The sequence below is a fragment of the Trichoderma camerunense genome (assembly GCF_050948025.1).
Source record: "Trichoderma camerunense strain CBS 138272 chromosome Unknown V8C40scaffold_7, whole genome shotgun sequence".
NCBI lineage: Eukaryota > Fungi > Ascomycota > Sordariomycetes > Hypocreales > Hypocreaceae > Trichoderma > Trichoderma camerunense.
The window spans coordinates 1,512,394-1,533,908 of NW_028145363.1; the positions used below are offsets into that span (position 1 = coordinate 1,512,394).

Here is a 21,515-nt window from a genome sequence, read left to right on the forward strand (position 1 = left end):
TGACGCTGGTCTGCGCACATAACAGGCGTCGCGTGAAAAGTGAGGCCTTCCCAATGCTGTTTACCTTCATGAAAGCACCGTGTAAGTCATGGCCTCACTCATAGATTCTCAAAGCTTATCCGATACCCTGGAAAGACATTGGAGGTTGGCGGGGGGCCGAGACTCAACCTTGCCGGGGCCGGCCCCTACAAGCTATCTTGTGGGGTAAAACGCCTCACGCTACGACGTCTTATCTTTTAGGAACCAAGAAACGCGCTATCGAGAGCTCGGGGTAGAAAGTTATGGCTATCGGTGAACTGCCTAACCTCCTAGGATGATAATAGGGATGGTAGGGAATACAAAAGGCTAATGAAGCTTCCCTGGCCGGCACTACTATATTACAGCCCATTGACCTGGCAATACTAGACTGTTGATCATCCCTGGCTTTCACCAGTCTAAGATGAAGAATAAATGACCTCCTTAATCTTTTTATAATTATTGTCTTCAACTCGTCTTATCTGTTGAGTCAACCTTTTCCATTTCTACCAACACTGCCAATTATACAATTGTCTATTAGTCTTCGCCATTCATCTGCATCAAATAATCTCAATGGCATCTGAAATCCCCATCCCTGGGACCGTCCAGCTTGTTGATGTTCAAGGCATCTTCAATGTCAAGCATGGCCAGCAGTCACGGGATATTGTCCTTGTCCCTCAGCCAACCAATGACCCTGATGACCCTCTGCGCTGGAATCCTGCACGTAAGACTAGGGGTATTGTCTGTGCCATGGTCTGGTGCTTCTTTGTCGCCGGTATGATTTCAGGATTATCTCCAGCATACATCTTGATTGAGCAAGATACTGGCATTTCGATTGCCGACTTGAGCACTGGCAATGGTATTCTCTTCCTCTTCTTGGGTTGGGGCACTATGATCACTCAATGCCTTGCTCTTAGCAACGGCCGACGTCTTACACTTCTTGTGTCCATCATCTTGACCACTGCAGTCACTCTCTGGACTGCCTATGTCAAGTCAAGGGGAGAGTTCTTCGCCAACCGCATCCTTCTTGGTATTGCCGCCTCGCCGCAAGAGACACTCATCGAAGTCATCATCGGAGATCTTTTCTTCACCCACGACCGAGGCTTTTTTATGGGTGCCTACAGCTGGACTTTGTGGTGTGGTGCGTTTCTGACGCCAGTTGCCTCTGGCTATGTTGCACAAGACCTCGGGTGGCGATGGATTCAGTACATCCTGACCTTTATCGGTTGCGGTGTTACTGTTGTCACATTCTTTTTCTTTGAGGAAACCATGTTTTATCGTGATCACAGTACCGGCAACGCGCGTGAGACAATCGGCATCGACCCAGCCAATATTAGCAACACTACCAAAGATCTCGAAAGCAATACCCCGGTTGCATCAGACAAGAAGATCAACGAGAAATCCCTCGATCGAGAAGATAAATCCACATCGCAGTCTATCTCACCTTCTGAACCTTCTGCATTTGATGAACAGGAGAGCACAAAAACATACCTGGCGAAACTGAAGTTCTGGGGTTTCCGTGACCCGCGACAACCTAGTACATTCAAACTTTTCTTCTTACCAATCCGGCTGCTCTTCATGTTTCCTGGCATGTCCTTTGGCGGCCTGCTTGTAGGTGGAATTCTCGCTTGGTACAATGTTGTTGGCGGTTCCTTGGCTCTGATCCTCGGCAATGCGCCGTACAACTTCTCTGCCAACAATATTGGCTTGACGTACCTTTCTTGCGTTGTTGGTGTCACCATTGGTTGCTTCCTTTCGGGATGGATGGCTGATTTTCTCGCCCTCCGCCTTGCGCGTCGGAATGGTGGTGTTATGGAACCCGAGCAACGACTCTGGACATGCGTTATTGCACTCGTCATGCACCCTGCTGGCTGTCTTCTCTATGGAGTGGGAGCATCCTATCACATTCATTGGTTCGGAGTTGTTTTCGGCCTCTGTCTGATCTCCATCACTCTCCCGATGGGTGCCAATCTTGCATTCACCTACATTCTTGATAGCTACAAGGAGGTTGCAGGAGAAGGCCTAGTCTCAGCCATCCTGATCCGTAACATGATGGGTATGTCATTTCACACCTAATACTCTGTTTATCGATAATTGGCTAACTGGCTTAGGTTTCGCTTTTGGATATGCTGTTGTCCCCATGATTAATCATCTGTCTCTTCGTTATGCCTTTGTTCTCATCGCCATCTTGGGTTTAGCAGTATGGTGCACGGCAATTGTGATGATTTTTGTGGGCAAAACTCTGCGACGTTCCACTGCACAGTCGTATTGGAATCTAGTGGAACGATATGGGGCGAGGGCTCATTAATTACATCGTGAATGGGGCAAATCTTGAGTAGTTGGTTTACATATTCTGCACCCAGATGACAGACGAACAGTAGGATGATGCGCGTGAAATAAGAAGGTGTGTAAAGTCTGTTGAGCATCCATAGTTTCAGTAATTCAATCATTATCCAATGTGTCTATTTACTCCTCGATGTAATTATATTGGCGTTGGTATTGTCTTTAGTAGACGCATGATGAATTACAGCACTGTCATGTCTGGCTCTGCAAACCAGAACACAGTTCATGGAGTGAAGCCATGGGACGAGTTCCGAATTCTACCCGGCTATTCCTATATCCAGCCACATTCTCTCCTGATAGACGAGAATTACACGAAACTGGAAGATATATGGGCTATTTTAGCCTCCACTGTCTATCTTCCGGCCCCGGGAAGAGTCTCAACTATTTAGCTAAGAAAAACCAAAATGTCAACGTATGAGGAAATTTGAAAGAAATATGTTACGTCTTCGAATTGTAATAGTTTCATGTTGTTGTAATATGGCTGGACCTGGCAGATGGACGTTCTCCAATTTCGGCATATATACGCCGCCTAACATACATCATGACCAAAATCTGGGGTCATACGGCATGTGGCGAAGATAATAGACCGGGTGGCGTTTCTCTCATCCATCCCAAGTACAAAGAACTCAGGCACACTCTCTCATTCCAGCAAAGACAAGACACACGATAAGGTGTTTCCTCTTCTGTATACCCCGCGTTGGGGTAGAAATTCTAACCGTGATGGGGATGATTCGCTGCGGGCACAAGCGTACTCCACACTCTTTATCGCTGCTTGAGCAATCTCTCGAGCTATTAGAGACCCCTGGACCATATATCTATAACTCATATTCGTTTTCATTGAGGCCTGTCTTATCACTTGTGATGTTATCTCCTTTCAATTCCGTTACCTCTGTCTTCCTCTATTGCTGGCAACATGGGTTCCGTTGACTCAACCTCGCTGCGCAACATTCGCAAGGTCCTGGTGGCCAACAGAGGCGAGATTGCCGTCCGTTGCATCAAAGCCTGTCGCGAGTTGGGAGTTAGTAGTGTTGCCATCATAACAAATGCTGATGCAACTTCATTGCATGCAACCTTAGCAGACGAGGTGGTTTTGCTACCAGGCGAAGACACCACCGCCTACACAAATGGGTAAGCATTACTTTCCGATAGGAGTGTTTGTGTACTTTGTGCTATGCTAACTGTTTGTCTCAAAAGCGAGGCGATTCTCCAGATTTGCAAAGAGACAAATGCAGACGCAATCATCCCTGGATACGGTTTCTTAAGTGAAAATGTCGAATTCGCAACTGCCGTTGCTTCTGCCGGCATTACTTTTGTCGGACCTTCTTCTGCATCCATCAATGCGATGGGACTCAAGCATGAAGCCAGAGCTATTGCCCAAGCCGCAAATGTGCCGGTAATTCCAGGCACACAACTGTTGGAATCCGCCAAAGCAGCTGTGGAGGCTTCAAAGCGTCTAGGTTGCCCCGTGATGCTCAAAGCGACAGGCGGAGGCGGAGGAATGGGATTGCAGATCTGCCATAGTGAACAAGAGGTTGAGAAAGCATTCGCCATGGTTGAGAGCCGGGCCGGCGCTCTCTTCAAGAACAGCGGAGTCTTCTTGGAGAAGTACTATCCGAGTTCACGCCATGTTGAGGTTCAAGTCGCCGGCAATGGAGAAATGGTGGTCGCATTTGGAGAGCGTGAGTGCTCACTACAGCGGCGGCATCAGAAAGTGGTCGAGGAGTGTCCCAGTCCCTTTGTGGAGCGTCATCCTGGCCTCCGCGAAAAGATGCTTCAAGCCGCTGTGAACTACGCATCACAGCTAAAGTACAAGAGCGTGGGCACGGTCGAGTTTCTCGTGGATGATGAGACTGCCGACTTCTTCTTCCTTGAGATGAACACGCGATTGCAGGTTGAGCATGGAATTACTGAGTTGTGTTATGGAGTTGATCTGGTACATCTCATGTTGCGACAAGCCGACTACGAACGCGGTGGCTCTATCGGGATCCCCTCCGATGTCCTGAAAAGCCTTGGACGACCCCAGCCACTCGGATCAGCGATAGAGGTACGAGTGTATGCTGAAGTGCCGTTACGTGACTTTGCCCCCAGCCCTGGCGTCTTACAACACGTTCACTGGCCAGAGGGCGAGGGCGTGCGAGTCGACACATGGGTCCGGAATGGACAGAGGATCACGCCCTTCTATGATCCATTAATTGGAAAGGTCATGGCATATAGCCCTGATGGTCGTGCCGCCGCCCAAAAGAAGATGCTTGCGGTACTTGCCGAGACGGCTCTTCAAGGGACACAATCCAATTTGGAGTACCTGTCAAAGATTCTTGAATCAGAAATGTTCACCAGCGGCAATACATTGACCAACTCGCTGTCAATGTTCAAGTTTGATAGCTGTTCCCTACAGGTGATTGATCCTGGTGTTTTCACGACGATTCAGGATTACCCGGGCCGTATTGAAGTTGGCCATGGAATACCTCCATCGGGCCCAATTGACGATCTAAGCGCTCGAGTAGCAAATATTCTGGTCGGTAATGACTCTGGAGTCGAGTTGTTGGAACTCACTCTGTCTGGCCCAAAGTTGTTATTCCACGAAGCAGCCGTCGTGGCAGTCTGTGGTGCAGAGCTGTCAGTTACTCTAGATAATGCATCTCAGCCTATGTGGTCAAGAATTGTCATCAAGAAAGGTCAGACACTCGGACTTGGAAAGGTGACGGGTAACGGCCTCCGCACATATCTTGCCGTGAAAGGCGGTTTCCCACAAGTCCCCAAATTTCTTGGCTCCAAGTCTACTGCTCCGGAGCTCGGCTTTGGTGGCGTGCAAGGACGAAAGCTTCAGCTTCACGACATCCTCACTCTATCTTCACAATCAGGATCCTGGGCCGCAGAAGCCACACCTTTGTCTTTGCCATCAAACTTCATTCCCAATTTCACTACCAGTGTGACTGTTTGTTGCATTGACGGTCCGTACGGCTCTGAAGACATTCTGACACCTGAGGGACGTACAACACTATACGAAACTGATTGGACAGTCAGTCACAACAGCAGCCGAAGCGGCATCCGTTTAGAAGGACCACGATTGAAATGGGCTCGAGCCTCCGGTGGCGGCGGCGGATCACACCCATCCAATGTGCTCGACTATGGCTATCCCAATGGTGGCGTCAACTTCACAGGAGAGTTTCCCATCATCTTTGGGCCTGATCGTCCGGACTTGGGCGGTTTTGTATGCCCAACAACTGTCTGCTCCGGCGAGATGTGGAAGATTGGCCAGTTGAAGCCTGGTAACACTGTACGATTCCGTTCTGTTGCATACGACACTGCCCTGGAGATTTCTAGGAGAAAAGATGACTTTCTCCAAGCTCTTGTTGCATTTGAGCAGGGAAACACAAGCCCGATATCTCCTCTCGTTGTCGAGTTCACTGACGAACCTCCATCTTCCATCTTATACCAAAAGCAGTCCCAGGAAAGCCATCCACGGGTAACATACCGCCAAGGAGGCGACACAAGCATCATCGTCGAATATGGTGATCAGGTGTCGAATTTGCGCAACACTGCCTGTGTACAGTTCCTCGCCAAGCAGATATCAGCTGTAAATCTGCCGAGCGTGCGCGGCGATCCCAACTTCTCCTCTCTCACTGTGCGATTCGACCCGTTTCAGGTGGACCGATCCAAACTCCTTCAGCAACTCATTCAATTCGATGATGAAATTGGGCAGACTACCGGCGTCAAGATACCTGCTCGCCAAGTACGGCTTCCAGTTTGCCTCGACCACTCTACATTGAAAGAGTCTGCCCAACGATACATGGAGAATATCAGGCCTACGGCAGCTTACATGCCGGACAATGTCGAATATCTTCGCAAGAACAATGCACTAGAGACCCGTCAGCAAGTCTTTGATGCGCTTCTCAAGACACCGTGGCTGGCCGTCGCCGTCGGCTTCTACGTTGGAACGCCCATCTTGTTCCCACTTGATCCTTGGCACGTATTAACCGGTCAAAAGTACAACCCGAACCGAATTTATACACCAAGCGGCTCAGTTGGCTTGGGTGGCTCACTGGTGGCCATCTATCCCGTTGCGGCACCCGGAGGATACCAGCTTATGGGCCGCACGTTGGGTGGATGGGACGGAACCGGAACTCGCACCGGCTTCTCTGCAGAGCGGCCCTGGCTGTTCAATCATCTCGATTTAATAAAGTTTTACGAGGTCTCTGAGGAAGAGTACAACAAGATCGAGCGAGACTTCGAGACGGGTCGATATGTGTTTGACATTACGCAAACGACGCTAGATATGGATGAGTACATTGCCAAATTCGAAGCCGCCGCCAAGGATCCCGCATATCAGGCCTGGAGGAAGCGTCAAGTTGAGGCTGCTCAACAGGTGGGAGAGCATGAGCAGCGTCTGTTTGACGAGTGGACGGCGGAAAAGAATGCACGACTTAATGCTACAACTACTGAAGATGACGATGCTGGTTCAGGCAATGTCGTCTCTATCGAATCACCTATTAATGCCAATGTCTGGAAAGTGTTGGTCAAGCCGGGCGACGTACTAGAAAAGGGACAAACGGTGGCGGTTCTCGAGGCCATGAAGATGGAGATTAACATAATTGTCGATGATGGCCAGGCTGGCGCTGTAGTAACAAAGATTAGCCAACCGCCGGGAAGTGTAGTTAGTCCTGGGATGGTAGTTGTGGAAGGTCGGCGGGAAGACTAAAAGACTGAGGTGAATAGCAATAAGAAGACTAATAATTGAGTCATGTCAAGTTGCGTATTAAACATGAAATCATCCTTTTGTATTAAGAGCAACCCGAATTACTTGTTCAATAATCATCAATTCAATACAGTGCATATAAACCAATTCCAGAGGCTATAACACTCTTCCCCTCCTCTATAGTGTAACCTTGACATGTCGTGCCCCTTCAACTCCATACTGTACAGTATCAGCCTAAGGCACATAGTGGGCTGATGAGGATACAGCTAATTCCCATCACGTGCTGTCTATTCGACCGGACCGGATCTATCGATTCCCTATCCATTCTTGACCGGGCCGGGTCTACCGATTCTCTGTCTATTCTTATCTCCAACAGACGCGTTGAATCTACCAATTGATTGGTTCTTTATCAAAACAACCTATGACTCTCTCTTCCTCCGAGCCTCAACCGCTCTCATCACCCTCATCTTACACCATCATCCTTAGTCTTCGTAACATTGTGGCTGCATCTGGCATCGTATCCACTCCGAGATCCTGCTCGGCTTGCCCCACAGTTGCATCATGAGAGGTCGCCCTCGATTCCGTGTGGCTCCCTGCAAGTACTGTAACAAGGAGTTTAAGCGACAGGAGCATCTAGAGCGTCACATTCGCACGCGTAAGTATCAATGAGTGTCAATGGGCACGCTATTAACTTGGTGTTGATGCTAAGTCTTGTCTAGACACCCGGGAGAGGCCGTTTGGCTGTGCCTGTGGCCGGACATTCTCAAGACCGTGAGTCATTGCACCTCCATTATACAACCAGCTCAGCGCATCGGCAGTTAAGGTGCTTACTATATATCATCAGAGATCTTCTAAACCGTCATCGTCGACTGTCTCAATGCTCAAACCCAGCTACAAGTATACCTCCAGACACAGGCTCCAGTGGTCAAGAAGCCGTCTCCCCCTCTAAGATTATCTATCAGACATCTCCAACAGGCAATGCTGTCATCTCTCCATCAGACAGCAGTCATGGAAGAACACCCCTTAACCCCGATTTTATAAACCAGACATCTGCGACTCGAAATGTGATTACAGGATCAACCACCGCGATGAACAACAACGCGCCGGTAGAGTACTCTCAAAAGCAGCTCATGGGAAAATTCTCAATACGCGACCTGGACACGAGTAACCAGGAGCAGCAACCTAGCTACCCTTCTCGTGATAGCGGTGTTGCGGCTCGCAGCGACATTAACATGGAAAACACCATCGAAGCTGGATCTGACTTTACCCAACTTCAGCTGTTCGACATTGATTTCCTTGCAAATGAGACAGACATGATAAGCGGATATCTCATGGACATCTTTCCGCCAATGGACTACCAACAGCCAATGATTGAGGACGTATCCGACACCTATAGCGGTTCTCAACCACTTTCCGCAGGTTTAGGGTCCAATAGCCTTGAGATATCGACTCTTATGCAAAATGAGATGTTACCATCGCAGGGGAGGGCTTCTGTGGTCCAATCAGTACCAAGTCAGACAAATCAGACACAAGATTCACTTGGCCGTTCACTCGATGCGATTGACGAAATCGTAGCAACGAATCCATGGACCGTGTCGGCAGCGGCGTACGAAAAACTCACTGCCGAAGTTGAAAAGCACATCAGCGTGTTACCAGAGCCGTTCACACTTCCCAGCCGGCAAACACTATCGAGATATGTTGCGAGCTGGATGCGGGGCTTTCATCCCCATTTGCCTTTCATTCATATACCAACAACATGCCTGGAGGACAAGACGCCAATGCTTGTATTGACTCTTGCGGCTACCGGGTCATTCTATGGGTTTGAACATACGCACGGCTACGCCATGTACTTAATTGCAAAGTCTATCATTACCCATGAGCTCGAAAGGCGTCGCCGAGCCTCTATTTTGCACTTGCTCCGAACTTTTCCACGATACGCCGGGCTTCCTACCGGTTCCCCAGACGCAACTGCACAGACATGGGCAACGCCGCCACCCGCATCATCCGGGCCTGTCGACATTGAACTTCTACAGTCTCTGTTGGTGCTTGTACTCACAATGGCTTGGCTTGACGGGCCACTTGCGCAGGATGCACTCGCCATGAGCAGCCAACTTACAGAGCTGACTCGCGAAGCACTCAAATATCCCGTTCCAGAATTTGAAGCCAATAACTGGAGTGCCTGGGCTCATGAAGAAGAGAGGCGACGTACCTTGTTCTCGGCCTACTTTGTGATCAATATACTCACTATCTGTTTCAATGTACCACCTCAAATCACCAGTTCGGAAGTCAGCATTCCACTGCCATCCTCGGAAGCAGAGTTCAAGGCTACCACTGCGAACGCATGGCTTAGCTTGCGGCAAAAGAGCAACTCCCGTCAGCCGGATTTTCAACTTTGTCTGCAGCAGTTGCTATCCGGGAGACCACTTGCGAAAGAAGATGCTGCTACAGAATTCGGAAATTACATGCTTGTTCAAAGCCTGCTAATACAGGTATACTTTGAACGCCAAGTAGCGTCCGCGGTGTTAAGTTCATCAACGAGTCTGTCACTGGACACTATTTCACTTTATGAGAACGCCTATAGTGCCTGGCAATCGTGTTGGGATTCGGCTATCGAGTCTGCTTTGGATCCCAACTCTCCTCATGGTCCCTTGGCCTTCAATTCGACTGCCATGCTTCGCTTGGCTCACGTCCATCTTGCAGTTGGCCTCCAGAGCCACTGCGCTCTTCGCTCACGCGATCCGAGGATTATCGCTCAAGCATTTGAACCTCACCAAAACCCCATTCCACTCCGCGCACCTCATCTAGACCAGGCAGTTTTTCATGCCATTTGCGCGTTGAGGATACCAGTGAGGGTTGGGATAGCGTTTGTCGCGCGAGGTCGAACGGGGCATTGGAGTGTTCAGCACGCCATCAGCAACTTTGCATGTGCGCTCTTGCTCACTCACTGGCTCGAAAACCTCTTTCATCTGGTATCTTCTGATGGGATGGAAATCCTACGATATGAGGAGAAGCGATTGCTTTCTATTGTCGAACGGCTAATCGAGGAGACTCATCTGGAGGGCTCTCTGGGCTCAAAAAACGATTACCCTCGTCGAATCCGACGTCTGGCTATTGCTGCAGTAAGACTCTGGGCAGAGACATGCAGAGGAATCCAAGTATTTGAGATTGTTCATGTTGTGGGGGAGACATTGTCTCTTGTTGCCGAGTCATTAGAAAGTCGCTTTTCGGCCTAAAATTTCTCGGAAATGTTTTGACACGTTAGCTTACTACAAGAGAAGAGTGGTCTGTATACTAATCACTATCATAAAACCCACCTTGATAACTGTTGATGCAAGGATCACAAATGCTATCTCATGTATCACTCAGTTCAGATCGAAGCCCCACTACATGTAAGTTCGATTGCTATTGTATTTCAAGTTCTATTGGGCATATCTTCAGGCCGGTCATAGGTATAATCCCTGCATCGTGTGGATCCTGTATGCTTTAATATTGGACGAGAGGATTTGTCTGTGGAAGCCTTTATGCAATGGCTGAGAATATCAGACGAAGGCAGCTATCGCTAATGTGAAACCCCCGGCAAACCCAATGCAACTCAGTACCGATAAGTGATTGCGTACATGTTTCCAATGACAAGGAAGCTGCAGCGGGCCGAATAGAACTGTAACCCATCTGAAAGAAGCCATCTCTCCATTTGCCATGACGCCCTTCGTTTCATGGCACAAAAGTTTTCAGTCATGATCTTAGATACGATCGCTTCGTCAAGGTCATCATGCAAGACTCCGCATCCTATGGAGTTGCTCAACAGTTACATGATCAATTTCCCGATGCAGAACTCAGGTCCATTGTCAAGACAAATTCTTTTTCGGATTATTGACTTATTCAAGAAGGTGCGCATCTCCGTGAAGAATTTCAGAGGTATTTTCGGAGTCCGCATTGGATGTTACAGTGCTCGTGCTTGGATTTTCTACATAATATATAAATATCTTGGAATTCTGTCTCCGGTTATTTATCCCATATCATCTCGTTCGCTACTCAAGTAGCTCATCACCTCCTTGCATACGCTAATATATCATTCTTTGCTTGCCTGTTATTATCAGAATCACGTTATCTTATTATCACCATCATGGCTAAAATTGACATTGTTTCCAGTGAGCAGCAATTCCCACGGGCTGCGTATCTGGAGAATCTCGTCCGTCTACTAGACACCGTTCGGTACAACGATGAGAATTTCACAGATGATGAGCGCGCCTCATGCTTGAAGTACGCGTATTCAAAAGCTGCTGAGCATTTTGCTCAGCCTCATGTACAAGAAACTCTTAAAGCGCCACCCAAGCGCATGACCGCCGCCCTCAAGACCATCGTCGGGATGGTCGTTTACTCTTGGTCCCATGTATCCAAGGAGCTAATGGCCGATTTAACTATCTTCTACACCTACACTCTACTTCTTGACGATAGCGTAGAGCAGCCCGCTGGCTCTATGACAAACTGGTATGGGGACCTTCTAAACGCCAGGCCTCAGGCTCACAGTTGGTGGAGACTGGTCAATGATTTTGTTCCCAACGTTCTTCGTCATTATGGCGGCTATTGTCAAATGAACATGGTCCGAAGTACGATTGACTGTAAGTTGTAATCCTTGACTTTTGTACAAGGCAGAAAATCTAATACCATCAAACACAGTTTTCCAAGGTTGCTGGATCGAGCAACACAATTTCAAGGGCTTTCGTGGCTCCAGTGACTATCCAGGATTTCTTCGTCGTATGAATGGCCTAGGCCACTCTGTTGGCTCTTCTTTGTGGCCTCTTGAGTCGATTGATGAAGAAAAGCACTTTGTAGAGATCACCGCGGCCATTGCCCAGATGGAAAACTGGATGGTCTGGACTAATGATTTGTTTTCTTTTTACAAAGAATACTTCACAGAGCGAGATCAAACGTCTTTAGTTAACAATTATGTGGCATGTGATGGCATAACTCTTGATCAAGCTCTTTACAAGCTCTGCGAAGATGTTATCCGCAGCTCCGAAGAGATAATCCAGGTCTTCCAAGATAAGCATCCCATGATATATGAGATCTTGACCCGTTTCATCCAAGGCCATATCACTTGGCATTTGTGTGATGACCGGTATCGCCTTATCGAGATTTGCGATTCCTCTAGCAACAGCCCCATTGCTCAGAGATTTCAGAACTACATGGAGTCTGCTCGCCGTGTCGGTATCATAGACACTGCTCGGTATTGCGTACCGTCAGTTACCGAGTTGTGCAAGCGTGAGATTGATGGACAAATGAGCAGTCTGCGGCCGAGCAGTCTATAAGGCGCCGATCCTTTGTTGGTTGCTTGGCAACATTTTTAATGTCGCGCCATGAGCCAAAAATATGAAGATGTAGTTATTTGAGAAGAGAATGCGATTTAATGTAGTAATCGCGTGCACCAATGAAGCAAGCATTACAGCAAGACAGGTCGCGCAAAATGTATTTCGTAATTTTCACACCATTTAATACACTTGAAGAGTCCTTATATTCTTCACCTTGCTATCTTAGTTGCAATGACACCATTTTGCTAAAATGTCAATACATATAGGTACTCAGGACCGCTCGTAGAGGGGAACGATTTGCTTCCCCTCATATCCAACTGTTTGCATCCATTCCTTCAGACTCCTTGGTCGTTCAGGGTAAACTTCATCCGCCCAAGACATATCTTCTATCTTCTTTTCTTTCTGCTCTTCCCAGATATTCCACCAGGCCCCAAAAGATTGGCGAAACGTAAACGAGGTGGGATCGGTTGGATCCCCTCCTCTGGGCAATCTCCCCTCTGGATCTACATAACCAGAAATTGCCTCCATCCATGCGGATGTTGTAATGCTCTTAAATTGAGCCTTTTTGCCTGTAACTTGCTGAAGTGCTGTGGCGATCTCGGGAAAGGTAACAAAATAAGGTCCTGCGGACAACATTTTTCCAATACTCTCCTCTGGATGTGCCAAAGCCCACTGGAGGCGATAGCCATACATTTCGAGAGGTAGAAGTGGCATAACGCTATCATCATCCATGGGATTTTGAAAGATGAATCCATCTTCCCCCTCTGTGGGTCTTAGAAGAACCCCAAGCATTTCGGCATAGACACCACCTGTCAGAATAGTCCAAGGGAGTCGGTCAAGAGGCTGATTCATTAACCAGCCAGTTAACCTACTGGACACGATATTGTGACTGTTCCTGTATTTTTCATCCATGCCCAAATTGCCGTATCTATCTGGAGCACCAGCGAAGATGAACCATTTCAGCTTGCTTTGGACAGCGATCTCGTAGGCACGAAACGTCCAAAAGTACTCAAATGGCTCACCGACGTTGAAACTGTCTATACTGAAGTACACAACGTCTTGATTGGCAAAAGCGTTGCGTAGGCCCTCCTCGCTTGTGTACGAACCTTCAACGAGTTGGACGTCCGGAAAAGAGGATACCAGGGCCGCAGCTTGGGCTGAGTTCTTGTTCCTAGTGAGAACAGATACGCGATATCGCTTGGTCCGTGCCAATGCTAACAAAATCAGTATACGTTTTACTCATTGGATGATTGACTTATACCTTGAACGATTGATCGCCCTTGGGCTCCAGTTCCACCAAACACCAAAACTCTTGCGTTCTCAAAAGACATATCGCCGACCAAGGTAGATTTTTGTAGTATTTACTGTGACGAGCTTGCTGTTGTGAACGTTTTTAGCCAAATCTCATAGCAGAAGCTGATAACTTTATATCGAAGAGGGCAGTTTATGGATTAGTGATCAAGTAGTGCATATCATCGAAATGACAGCAGAACAAGGACCAAAAAGCATACTTCCTGTGGGAAGATTATTAATCAAAAATGTTTCAGAGGGATCCTTTGCTAAAAGTGCAATGACAAGCTTGTAGCAACCAATCAATACTATGACCAAAGGGGCCATATCTAACATGTATGGGAGCATGGTCCGGGATAGCGGCATTAGCTTGACTATGATGCTATCGAATGAGGCGTTTGATGTTGGTTATAATCAAGTTTCTCGTCCAGTTGCCTCGGCTGCCGCAATAATATTACGTTTGTATCTCTGTTCAAGTGAATAATGCCGCCATTACGCTGCCAACTAAAAGTCTAGACACTGAAAGCATGTTGCCTCCTGACACTGAAGCTACCCACACAGTACAGCACATTAAGCCTCTTTCGTGCAGCTTTGGAGACACTGGGAATTACAAATCTAAGGTTCTGTATTATAAAATTGCTGTATAATCAACCTATTCATATATCTAAGTAATTGTGTGAGACTCTCCGCTTTCGCTCGACAATCCTAGTGAAGCAACTCTTTTACTATATCGCTACTGAGACGAACTCGTTGAGAAAGATAGCTCACTTTGGCGTTCAATAAGAGCTTTAAAAAAGAACACAATGAGCGACATGAGCATCAAAAATTGGGATGGACGATTCAAGGGCTAAGAGCGACAGAAGATTAGAAGCCATTATCCTAGGGAAATCCCATTTCAAAGACTACAGAAATACTGAAAGCCGGTTTAAAATGCCAGAGAAGACTCTAAAGGTTTCTATCTGTCAGTGGCCGCGTTCTTATTAAAAGCTAAGAAAGCTCGTATATAAGGCGGTGTATGCCACGCTATCCTCAGATGTGCTTCAGGATAAGCTCAACTTCGGTTTCCGCAGTCTCTAGGATATGTTCCGGTGCAAACTTTGGTACCCATCCTAGAGCTTCTGTACCGTGTTTCAGTGTAAGTGTGCATCTAGCGGTTCGCCAAATCATATCAGCAAATCAGTTCTCTTATTGTTACGATAGCAGAAAGGTGGGCATATATGCTTCCTCTTTAGAATAATGGGAGGCAATGATACTCACTTGCCAGCCAATTGCACGCGCACATAGGCTTTGGGACAGTTGAGACCACGGCTCATCATCTCAAGGGCCGCGTCATCCGCTAACTTGACCTGCTCGTCTTCTACAATGCCTTTCTTCGCCAGTGCTACCGCCATACGAGCATAGATGTCGTTCCATGCCACACTGCCTGACGAAGGTAGGTAATAACCTTGTCGTCCATGCCTGATGTTATCGTTCCCAGAGAGGATGGCGGCGAGCAGTCGAATGTAGAGGTCAGTGTTATCTCTAATATGGCATACGGGCCAAGTCTAAATACGATCAGCGTTAGTTGTTCTTCTCCGGATACGAAGCCTAAGGGTTGACATACCGGAGAGTTATCGTCAACGCGATAGACACGCTTTGCCTCCTTGGCTGCTCTCACAATAGCCACAGTCTGGGCGGAAATCTTGTTGCCGAACCCCAGCCCCTCTCCATCTTGCATGAATGTCAGCGCTCAGAACCTAAATTCGGACATGTGATGCAGCAATGGCAACCACATGTCTCCAGGGGCAGCTAGAAACTCACACACAATGCATGGCGCAATGATGTAGCTCTTTACACCGAGCTCCTCCGCAAGGTTGATCACGGTATTGTTCGTACTAACGGCCTGTGGTACATGATTAGGTTCATGTTCATTATTGTCGTATCTCCGCGTAGAGATTCGAATCAAGGGTTATTAGATATCCCACCTTTTTAAATGCCGGAAAGAGAGCTCGAGTCTGCTGCTCACTCTGGATTTCATACAATTTGTGGTCTGTATCTAGTAGTGGCTTATTTGTCGGTGCTCCTACCAGATCCGAAAATATCTTTGCGCCTGATGTCTGCAAATACGGTAGATGTCAGTAAACGTCGCATGAAGATGACTGGGGAAGACCCGAAGACTCTTCGTAAGATACAATTGGCTCTCATGTTAGTAGCCACATAGGCCAGTTTGTCTGCTTCCCTCTTTTCAGACGGTAATGAGAGGGCAGACTCTGGGTTGAAGTCACTGCCTACCTGCAAGAAATGGACCTCTTTGCCGGTCTGTCGCCGCAATTTGGCCAGGGCTCGAATGAAGAGTGTCTGTCTCTCGACACCCACTACGTCAATAAGCCAAACCACTACTGACACTTCGTGACCTAAAATGAAGCTCTCGATGGCGGCTTCATCCCCTGGATCAAATGACGTGAGCTCTGCGCCATAGTCTCGGACCGCTTGGGCTTGAGTATCGTTGCGAATGAGTGTGTAAATAGTACCATAGGCTGGCAGAATTGTGCTAGCAATGCTGGACTTGTGCAGCTGGGCTAAGATGCTGCCACCAAGGTAGCCGGAGGCACCAGTGAGGAGTATATTGTGCATGATGCCTTGTTTGAAGTCTACCGTAAGATGCTTGGTGGTATTTTCAAAGATTGGTTAAATTCAGTATAGGCAGAGTTGACTTACAATAGACAATGAGTAATAACTGATGCCAAATCTCGGTTCCAATATGGGAAATAATATCCGTTCAGCTTCACTCGTGTCAAGGCTTCAAGCTGTTAGGGCGGGAACTATAGCAACATTTTTACCCTTTTTATCCTCTATAACAAATGGATAGAATTATGTTTCTAGCCAATTACAAGTATGCTTTGGTGTGTGATGAGATGACTGGTTATTACCCTACTAGGAGAATGAAAGCAGAAGTATACAAATTGACTCCGTCAACCAATCAAGGGCAGGTGCCTACAAATTAATTGCCTTGGATATAAAGCAGACAATGACGCATATTCCTGACGTCAAGAGAAGCCTATTATTAGTATATTATCAATGAAAGAACCCCTTGTAATTTTGCTATGTCTCTCTAGGTAACTGGTTGTCAGATTGATAAAACTAGATTCAGCTCGCCGGCATTGCTTTGGCCTCCTTCCACTCGCGTCTGTACTTTTCTCCATGAAACAGCTTTGCAATCTCGTCATATTAAAGTACTTTGAAAGCGGTGGCTCGTTTCCTGAGATTGCATCAGATAATGTATATAATGCTCTTGGTCTGCACTCTAGTATTACCCGGCACTCTTCATGGATGCTTTGGCCGTGGCTATAGCCGCTCTCACTTGCCAGGCCATATATCCTTAGCCAATTCCTTCTTATCTCATTTTCCCTTTATCCCCCCTATCTCTAAAGTCTCATTCGAAGATGAATGTTTCATAGGAACCCGTAATCGATTCAACTCTCTCCCTTTTTCAGTTGCGCCGTAACTTTCTGTCGAGAAGCATGGGCCGCGATTCTGAGTGCTGTTTGCAATGGATGGATGCTTACAGCGAGCTTCAGTGGCCTTACCCGCTGAACCCACCAAACCCCACCACTGACTTCGCTGAACCCCGGCTTTTGGCCAGCTCAACCTCAACTCCATCCAAACCTCTGCCACGTATCCATATGATGTTTCACTCAAGCTCCCCAAATCACCACGCTCGCTCACTCTCATAATGTCGCCTCCCAAGGACGCTGATCCGCAACTCCCCAGCACCAAATCCAACACATCAAATCTATCTCCACCTCCTCAAAGCTCCCACTCCAGCAATCCTTCCGTCATCAAAGGCGCCTCCCTGCTCATCATCCTCCAAGTTGCCTCTCGCCTCATCACCTTCATCGCCAACCAGCTTCTCCTGCGCTTCCTCACCGCCCCCCTACTAGCTCTTTCCACACAGCTCGAAGTCTACTACCTCTCCATTCTTTTCTTCGCCCGCGAGAGCCTGCGAGTGGCCATTCAGCGCCAGGGCATCGCGGGAGCAGCAAACACCGAGGATGGCGCTCAAGCAGACGATGCTGCTGTCGCACGGAGAGAAGGACAGGCGGTGGTGAATCTGGGGTATCTCGCCGTTGGACTGGGCAGCGTCGTCAGTGTGACCTTGGGATGGATGTATCTCGCGTCTGCTTCTGCGACGACTCTCCAGACGCCCTGGTTGGTTGAGTCGCTTTGGCTCTATGGCATCGCCGCCATGGTCGAGCTCCTGTCTGAGCCGTGCTTCGTCTTGATGCAAACGCGCCTACAATTCGGCACTCGCGCGACAGCTGAATCCGTCGCAACTTTTCTTCGCTGCACCGTTGTTTTTGGGTCTGCCGTTTGGGCCTCTCAGAAGGGCTTGGATATCGGCGTGCTCCCTTTTGCGCTTGGCCAGCTCTCATATGGGGCCTCTCTTCTCTTGGTCTACTTCGCCTCCGGATACCGTCTTGCAACCAGCACTGGATTCTCTCTCTTCCCCAAGCGACTCAATTCCAGCAAAAGCGTTGTCTTTGTGTTGTCTTACTTTTACAAGCCGACTGTCAGCCTTGCGGGAAGTATGATGGCCCAAAGCTTTGTGAAGCATCTCCTTACCCAGGGTGATACCTTTCTTATTTCACTCTTCTCGACTCCCGAGGTGCAGGGTGTGTATGCCTTGGCGAATAATTACGGCAGTCTTCTCGCCCGCTTGCTCTTCCAGCCCGTCGAGGAGAGCAGCCGCAGTTACTTTTCCCGCCTCTTATCCTCGCCGTCTTCATCCAACAGCGGAGAGGCCTCATCGCAGCCATCTTCATCGGTAAAGGAGGCGAAGCGCAATTTACACACCATCTTGCGTCTATATATTCTCTTATCTTCCATCATTGTCAGCATTGGTCCTTTCGCAGCCCCTGCGCTTCTCTCCATTGTAGTAGGCAGCCGTTGGGTGGGTTCGGGAGCTGGCCAAGTTTTGGGAACATATTGCTTCTACATCCCTTTCATGGGGCTCAACGGAATCACTGAGGCCTTTGTTGCTTCTGTCGCCACCGAAGCTCAAGTGCATCGCCAGTCGTTTTGGATGGGCATCTTCTCAGCTGTCTTTGCAGCATCTGCTTTCCTTCTTATGAGTGTCTTTCCGCTCGGCGCTCAAGGCTTAGTCTATGCCAATAGCATCAACATGCTGTGTCGAATCATCTGGAGTGGTGCCTTCATTAGCAGCTTCTTTAAAACTCACGGTCTCGACTTTGCACCCGCATCACTTTTCCCGACAACCACAATCGTCGCTTCTCTATCAACATTGGGACTTTTGAGATTTCTCAACGTTCAAAACGACGGCGAAGAACGACCATTCGCAACATTGATCAAGATTGCTGGCTCTGCCATTCCATTACTACTTCTAATGTACGTGAATGCATATCTACATGCTTTGCTATTTCTTCTCTTCCAGATACACAGTCGTCTAACATGGTGCTGTAGTGTATTTCTAGAGCGCAAGTTTCTTCTCGAATGCTTCCAGTCTATCCGAGGCCGCAAAGTAAGCAAACGCGAGTAAGTAGTAACAAAGTAAGACAAAAAAAGAAACAAGAGAGTAAAAGAAACCCATTTTCCGTGCAAACCTATATACCCATGCTTTTTTCTATTAATCGAAAGTAATCTTTGTTGCCTTTTGGTTCGGATCGACGTCCTTGAAGAAGCCGCCGTACATGTCGTGTGTCTTCTTCTTGACGACGGTGCCAAACTTCATCAGCTCATCCGGAACAGGCTGGTTAGCACCCTTGAGGATGTTGATGAGACTGTTTCCACATGTTAGCTTCGTTGTTTTACGTAATTGTGAGGGCGATTTGAGGCTACTTACGATCCAGAGTGCGCCTTGTCTTGAACAGTAAACATGGTGATGGCCTCACCAGTCTTGCCGGCTCTGCCTGTACGGCCAATGCGGTGAACGTAATCCTCAATTGTCAGAGGGAACTAAGGGAGAAACAAGTTAGACAAAGCCTCATTAGGCCCAAAGTTCAAAGTCAACTTACAGTAACGTTGATGACCAGCTTGACCTCGGGGATATCCAATCCTCGAGCAGCCACATCGGTAGCGACCAAGACTGGTGTCTTGCCAGTCTTGAAGGCCTCCAAACTCCTCGTTCGCTGCTCCTGCTTCAAGTCTCCGTGAATGCCGCCAACGCGAACGCCCTTGCGGCTGAGGAAGCCCTCGACACGAGTAGCCTCCTTCTTGTACAAGCAAAAGACCAATATACGGTCATCCTTTTGCTTGCCCTGCTGGTGCTGCTTGATAATTTGCAGGAGCCGGAATTCCTTGTCCTTGCCATCCATGACCTCGACTTTTTGTGTGATGCGAGTGTTGGCTTGGAGCTCAACTGAGCCATTCTCAGTCTCCTTGCCGCGCGATCCAATGGTGATCTTGACGGGGTCAACCATGAAGGTAGATGCCAGGCTCTGAACGGAAAAGGGCCATGTGGCAGTAAACATGAGCGTCTGTCGCTCCTCGCGGGGAGGGCAGGCACCAAGAATCATCTTGATATCCTCCTCGAAACCCTTGTCCAGCATACGATCGGCCTCGTCCAAGACGGCAAATTTGCAACCGCTCAGGTCAACGGTCTCATCGGACATGAAGTCCTTCAAACGGCCAGGAGTGGCGACGATGATATCAGCACCCTTGTTGAGGAGCGCACGCTGATCGTCTTTGGAAGCACCACCGTAGAGACAGACGCACTTGAGTCTGAGAAGAGCAGCCAGACGAGCCAATTGCTCGTGAGTCTGCATGGCCAACTCTCTGGTGGGCGAAACAACAACGGCCTTGACGCCCTTCTTGTTGATGAGGGAAATGGCTTCAACACAAGGAAGAGCGAAAGCCATGGTCTTGCCGGAGCCGGTCTCAGCGACACCAACGACATCGCGCCCTGAAAGGGTAGATGGCCATGAGGCAGCCTGAATGGGAGTAGGGGCCTTGTAGCTAGCAAAGGGCGACGGCTTCTTCTCCAGCAAGTTGGTAGAAGGGAGGTGGTGGAACTCGGTGACGGGTCGGAGCTTGCCAGTGGTGTTTCGGGTGTCGGTAATGACAATCTCGTTCTTGGACAAGTATTCGTCGATTTGGGATTGCGGGACGTTGGACAGGCTCATGGTCTGGACGTAGTCGCGACCGTTGGAGGCTTCTTCGGAGACATTGCCGTTGGTGTTCTTGGCTTTGCGCTCCTTCTTGGACTTTTTCTTCTCTTCGGCGGGCTTCTCGTCTTGGTCGACGTCCATGCTCTCAGGCTGTTCTTCGGCAGCCTGTTGAGCGCTGTCGTCTTCGTCTTGAGACTTCTTTTCCTTCTTTTCCTTCTTGTCTTTCTTGTCCTTCTTTGACTTCTTCTTGTCCTTCTTGCTTTCTCCGTCGGCGCTCTCCTCTACGGGGGCCTCGGCTGTGTCCTCATCATCAGCAGACTTTCTCTTCTTTTCTTTCTTCTCCTTCTTCTTCTCCTTCTTCTCCTTCTTCAGACGCGCCTTTTCAGCATCGTCACCAGCATCGACCACCTTGGACTTCTTGACCGGGCGGTTCTCAGCCACGCTGTCGTCGGCCTCTGCGCGGAGGTGCTTAGTGGCGGCCATTTTGAAGAATTGATTGGAATGAGAAAGCCGAATCGATCTTGTCTCAACTGGTAACCCAGGATCAAATTGTCTCGCTGGATTGTTGCGACGAGATGGACCGGTTGATGCTGCGCAAAAAGCCGGTGGGTCTTGGGCGACGATAAAGAAAAAAATTGGGAAAAAGTTGTTATCGATAGCGATCGGATGCCCCACTTCAAGTAGCAACTTGCTGACTAACCCTTTTTTTCGTTCTACCCTTCCAACGTTCTTACCTTCCGTCAGTCTCAAGACTCAGAC

At 48.4% G+C, this 21,515-nt stretch overlaps 8 protein-coding genes across 8 annotated transcripts; 5 read left to right on the top strand and 3 right to left on the bottom strand.

Annotated features, from left to right (window-relative positions):
• Positions 1-334: 334 nt before the first annotated feature.
• V8C40DRAFT_243259 (major facilitator superfamily domain-containing protein) lies at positions 335-2,472 on the top strand. Its single transcript, XM_083215381.1, has 2 exons — positions 335-2,071; positions 2,127-2,472. Exons 1-2 carry the CDS (start codon positions 589-591, stop codon positions 2,321-2,323), a joined length of 1,680 nt encoding a protein of 559 aa, XP_083074452.1. The 5' UTR covers positions 335-588; the 3' UTR covers positions 2,324-2,472.
• A 723-nt stretch (positions 2,473-3,195) lies between these two features.
• Positions 3,196-7,190, top strand: V8C40DRAFT_243262 (allophanate hydrolase subunit 2-domain-containing protein). The gene is made up of 2 exons (XM_083215382.1): positions 3,196-3,486; positions 3,553-7,190. The coding sequence occupies exons 1-2, from the start codon at positions 3,272-3,274 to the stop codon at positions 7,055-7,057; spliced, it is 3,720 nt and encodes a 1,239-aa protein (XP_083074453.1). The 5' UTR covers positions 3,196-3,271; the 3' UTR covers positions 7,058-7,190.
• A 234-nt stretch (positions 7,191-7,424) lies between these two features.
• Positions 7,425-10,758, top strand: V8C40DRAFT_243263 (C2H2-type zinc finger protein). Its single transcript, XM_083215383.1, has 3 exons — positions 7,425-7,709; positions 7,774-7,825; positions 7,899-10,758. The coding sequence occupies exons 1-3, from the start codon at positions 7,616-7,618 to the stop codon at positions 10,285-10,287; spliced, it is 2,535 nt and encodes an 844-aa protein (XP_083074454.1). The 5' UTR covers positions 7,425-7,615; the 3' UTR covers positions 10,288-10,758.
• Positions 10,759-11,124: 366 nt separating this feature from the next.
• V8C40DRAFT_286849 (trichodiene synthase) lies at positions 11,125-12,363 on the top strand (the record flags this gene model as incomplete). The annotated part of the gene is made up of 2 exons (XM_083222592.1): positions 11,125-11,673; positions 11,732-12,363. Exons 1-2 carry the CDS (start codon positions 11,178-11,180, stop codon positions 12,361-12,363), a joined length of 1,128 nt encoding a protein of 375 aa, XP_083074455.1. The 5' UTR covers positions 11,125-11,177.
• Positions 12,364-12,633: 270 nt separating this feature from the next.
• V8C40DRAFT_286851 (uncharacterized protein) lies at positions 12,634-13,694 on the bottom strand (the record flags this gene model as incomplete). The annotated part of the gene is made up of 2 exons (XM_083222593.1): positions 12,634-13,577; positions 13,625-13,694. The coding sequence occupies 2 exons, from the start codon at positions 13,692-13,694 to the stop codon at positions 12,634-12,636; spliced, it is 1,014 nt and encodes a 337-aa protein (XP_083074456.1).
• A 988-nt stretch (positions 13,695-14,682) lies between these two features.
• Positions 14,683-16,266, bottom strand: V8C40DRAFT_265141 (uncharacterized protein; the record flags this gene model as incomplete). The annotated part of the gene is made up of 6 exons (XM_083219621.1): positions 14,683-14,800; positions 14,911-15,197; positions 15,257-15,363; positions 15,454-15,535; positions 15,618-15,749; positions 15,850-16,266. The coding sequence occupies 6 exons, from the start codon at positions 16,264-16,266 to the stop codon at positions 14,683-14,685; spliced, it is 1,143 nt and encodes a 380-aa protein (XP_083074457.1).
• Positions 16,267-17,294: 1,028 nt separating this feature from the next.
• V8C40DRAFT_243267 (glycolipid translocation protein) lies at positions 17,295-19,193 on the top strand. The gene is made up of 2 exons (XM_083215384.1): positions 17,295-19,038; positions 19,114-19,193. Exons 1-2 carry the CDS (start codon positions 17,366-17,368, stop codon positions 19,187-19,189), a joined length of 1,749 nt encoding a protein of 582 aa, XP_083074458.1. The 5' UTR covers positions 17,295-17,365; the 3' UTR covers positions 19,190-19,193.
• On the bottom strand, positions 18,959-21,349 carry V8C40DRAFT_243269 (RNA-dependent ATPase DBP3). The gene is made up of 3 exons (XM_083215385.1): positions 19,665-21,349; positions 19,493-19,605; positions 18,959-19,430 (listed from the first exon to the last, which is right to left on the bottom strand). The coding sequence occupies exons 1-3, from the start codon at positions 21,237-21,239 to the stop codon at positions 19,277-19,279; spliced, it is 1,842 nt and encodes a 613-aa protein (XP_083074459.1). The 5' UTR covers positions 21,240-21,349; the 3' UTR covers positions 18,959-19,276.
• Positions 21,350-21,515: the final 166 nt, after the last annotated feature.

Excerpts from the sequence above, each read along its gene's own strand:
- V8C40DRAFT_243269 (XM_083215385.1), bottom strand. The coding sequence starts at position 21,239 with ATGGCCGCCACTAAGCACCTCCGCGCAGAGGCCGACGACAGCGTGGCT. Across the intron at positions 19,606-19,664 it reads AGCTGGTCATCAACGTTACT|TTCCCTCTGACAATTGAGGA; the intron begins GTAAGTTGACTT and ends TTTCTCCCTTAG. Across the intron at positions 19,431-19,492 it reads GACAAGGCGCACTCTGGATC|TCTCATCAACATCCTCAAGG; the intron begins GTAAGTAGCCTC and ends ATGTGGAAACAG.
- V8C40DRAFT_243263 (XM_083215383.1), top strand. The coding sequence starts at position 7,616 with ATGAGAGGTCGCCCTCGATTCCGTGTGGCTCCCTGCAAGTACTGTAAC. Across the intron at positions 7,710-7,773 it reads AGAGCGTCACATTCGCACGC|ACACCCGGGAGAGGCCGTTT; the intron begins GTAAGTATCAAT and ends AGTCTTGTCTAG. Across the intron at positions 7,826-7,898 it reads GGCCGGACATTCTCAAGACC|AGATCTTCTAAACCGTCATC; the intron begins GTGAGTCATTGC and ends ATATATCATCAG.
- V8C40DRAFT_243262 (XM_083215382.1), top strand. The coding sequence starts at position 3,272 with ATGGGTTCCGTTGACTCAACCTCGCTGCGCAACATTCGCAAGGTCCTG. Across the intron at positions 3,487-3,552 it reads ACCACCGCCTACACAAATGG|CGAGGCGATTCTCCAGATTT; the intron begins GTAAGCATTACT and ends TTGTCTCAAAAG.
- V8C40DRAFT_243259 (XM_083215381.1), top strand. The coding sequence starts at position 589 with ATGGCATCTGAAATCCCCATCCCTGGGACCGTCCAGCTTGTTGATGTT. Across the intron at positions 2,072-2,126 it reads CCTGATCCGTAACATGATGG|GTTTCGCTTTTGGATATGCT; the intron begins GTATGTCATTTC and ends TAACTGGCTTAG.
- V8C40DRAFT_243267 (XM_083215384.1), top strand. The coding sequence starts at position 17,366 with ATGTCGCCTCCCAAGGACGCTGATCCGCAACTCCCCAGCACCAAATCC. Across the intron at positions 19,039-19,113 it reads ATTCCATTACTACTTCTAAT|TGTATTTCTAGAGCGCAAGT; the intron begins GTACGTGAATGC and ends ATGGTGCTGTAG.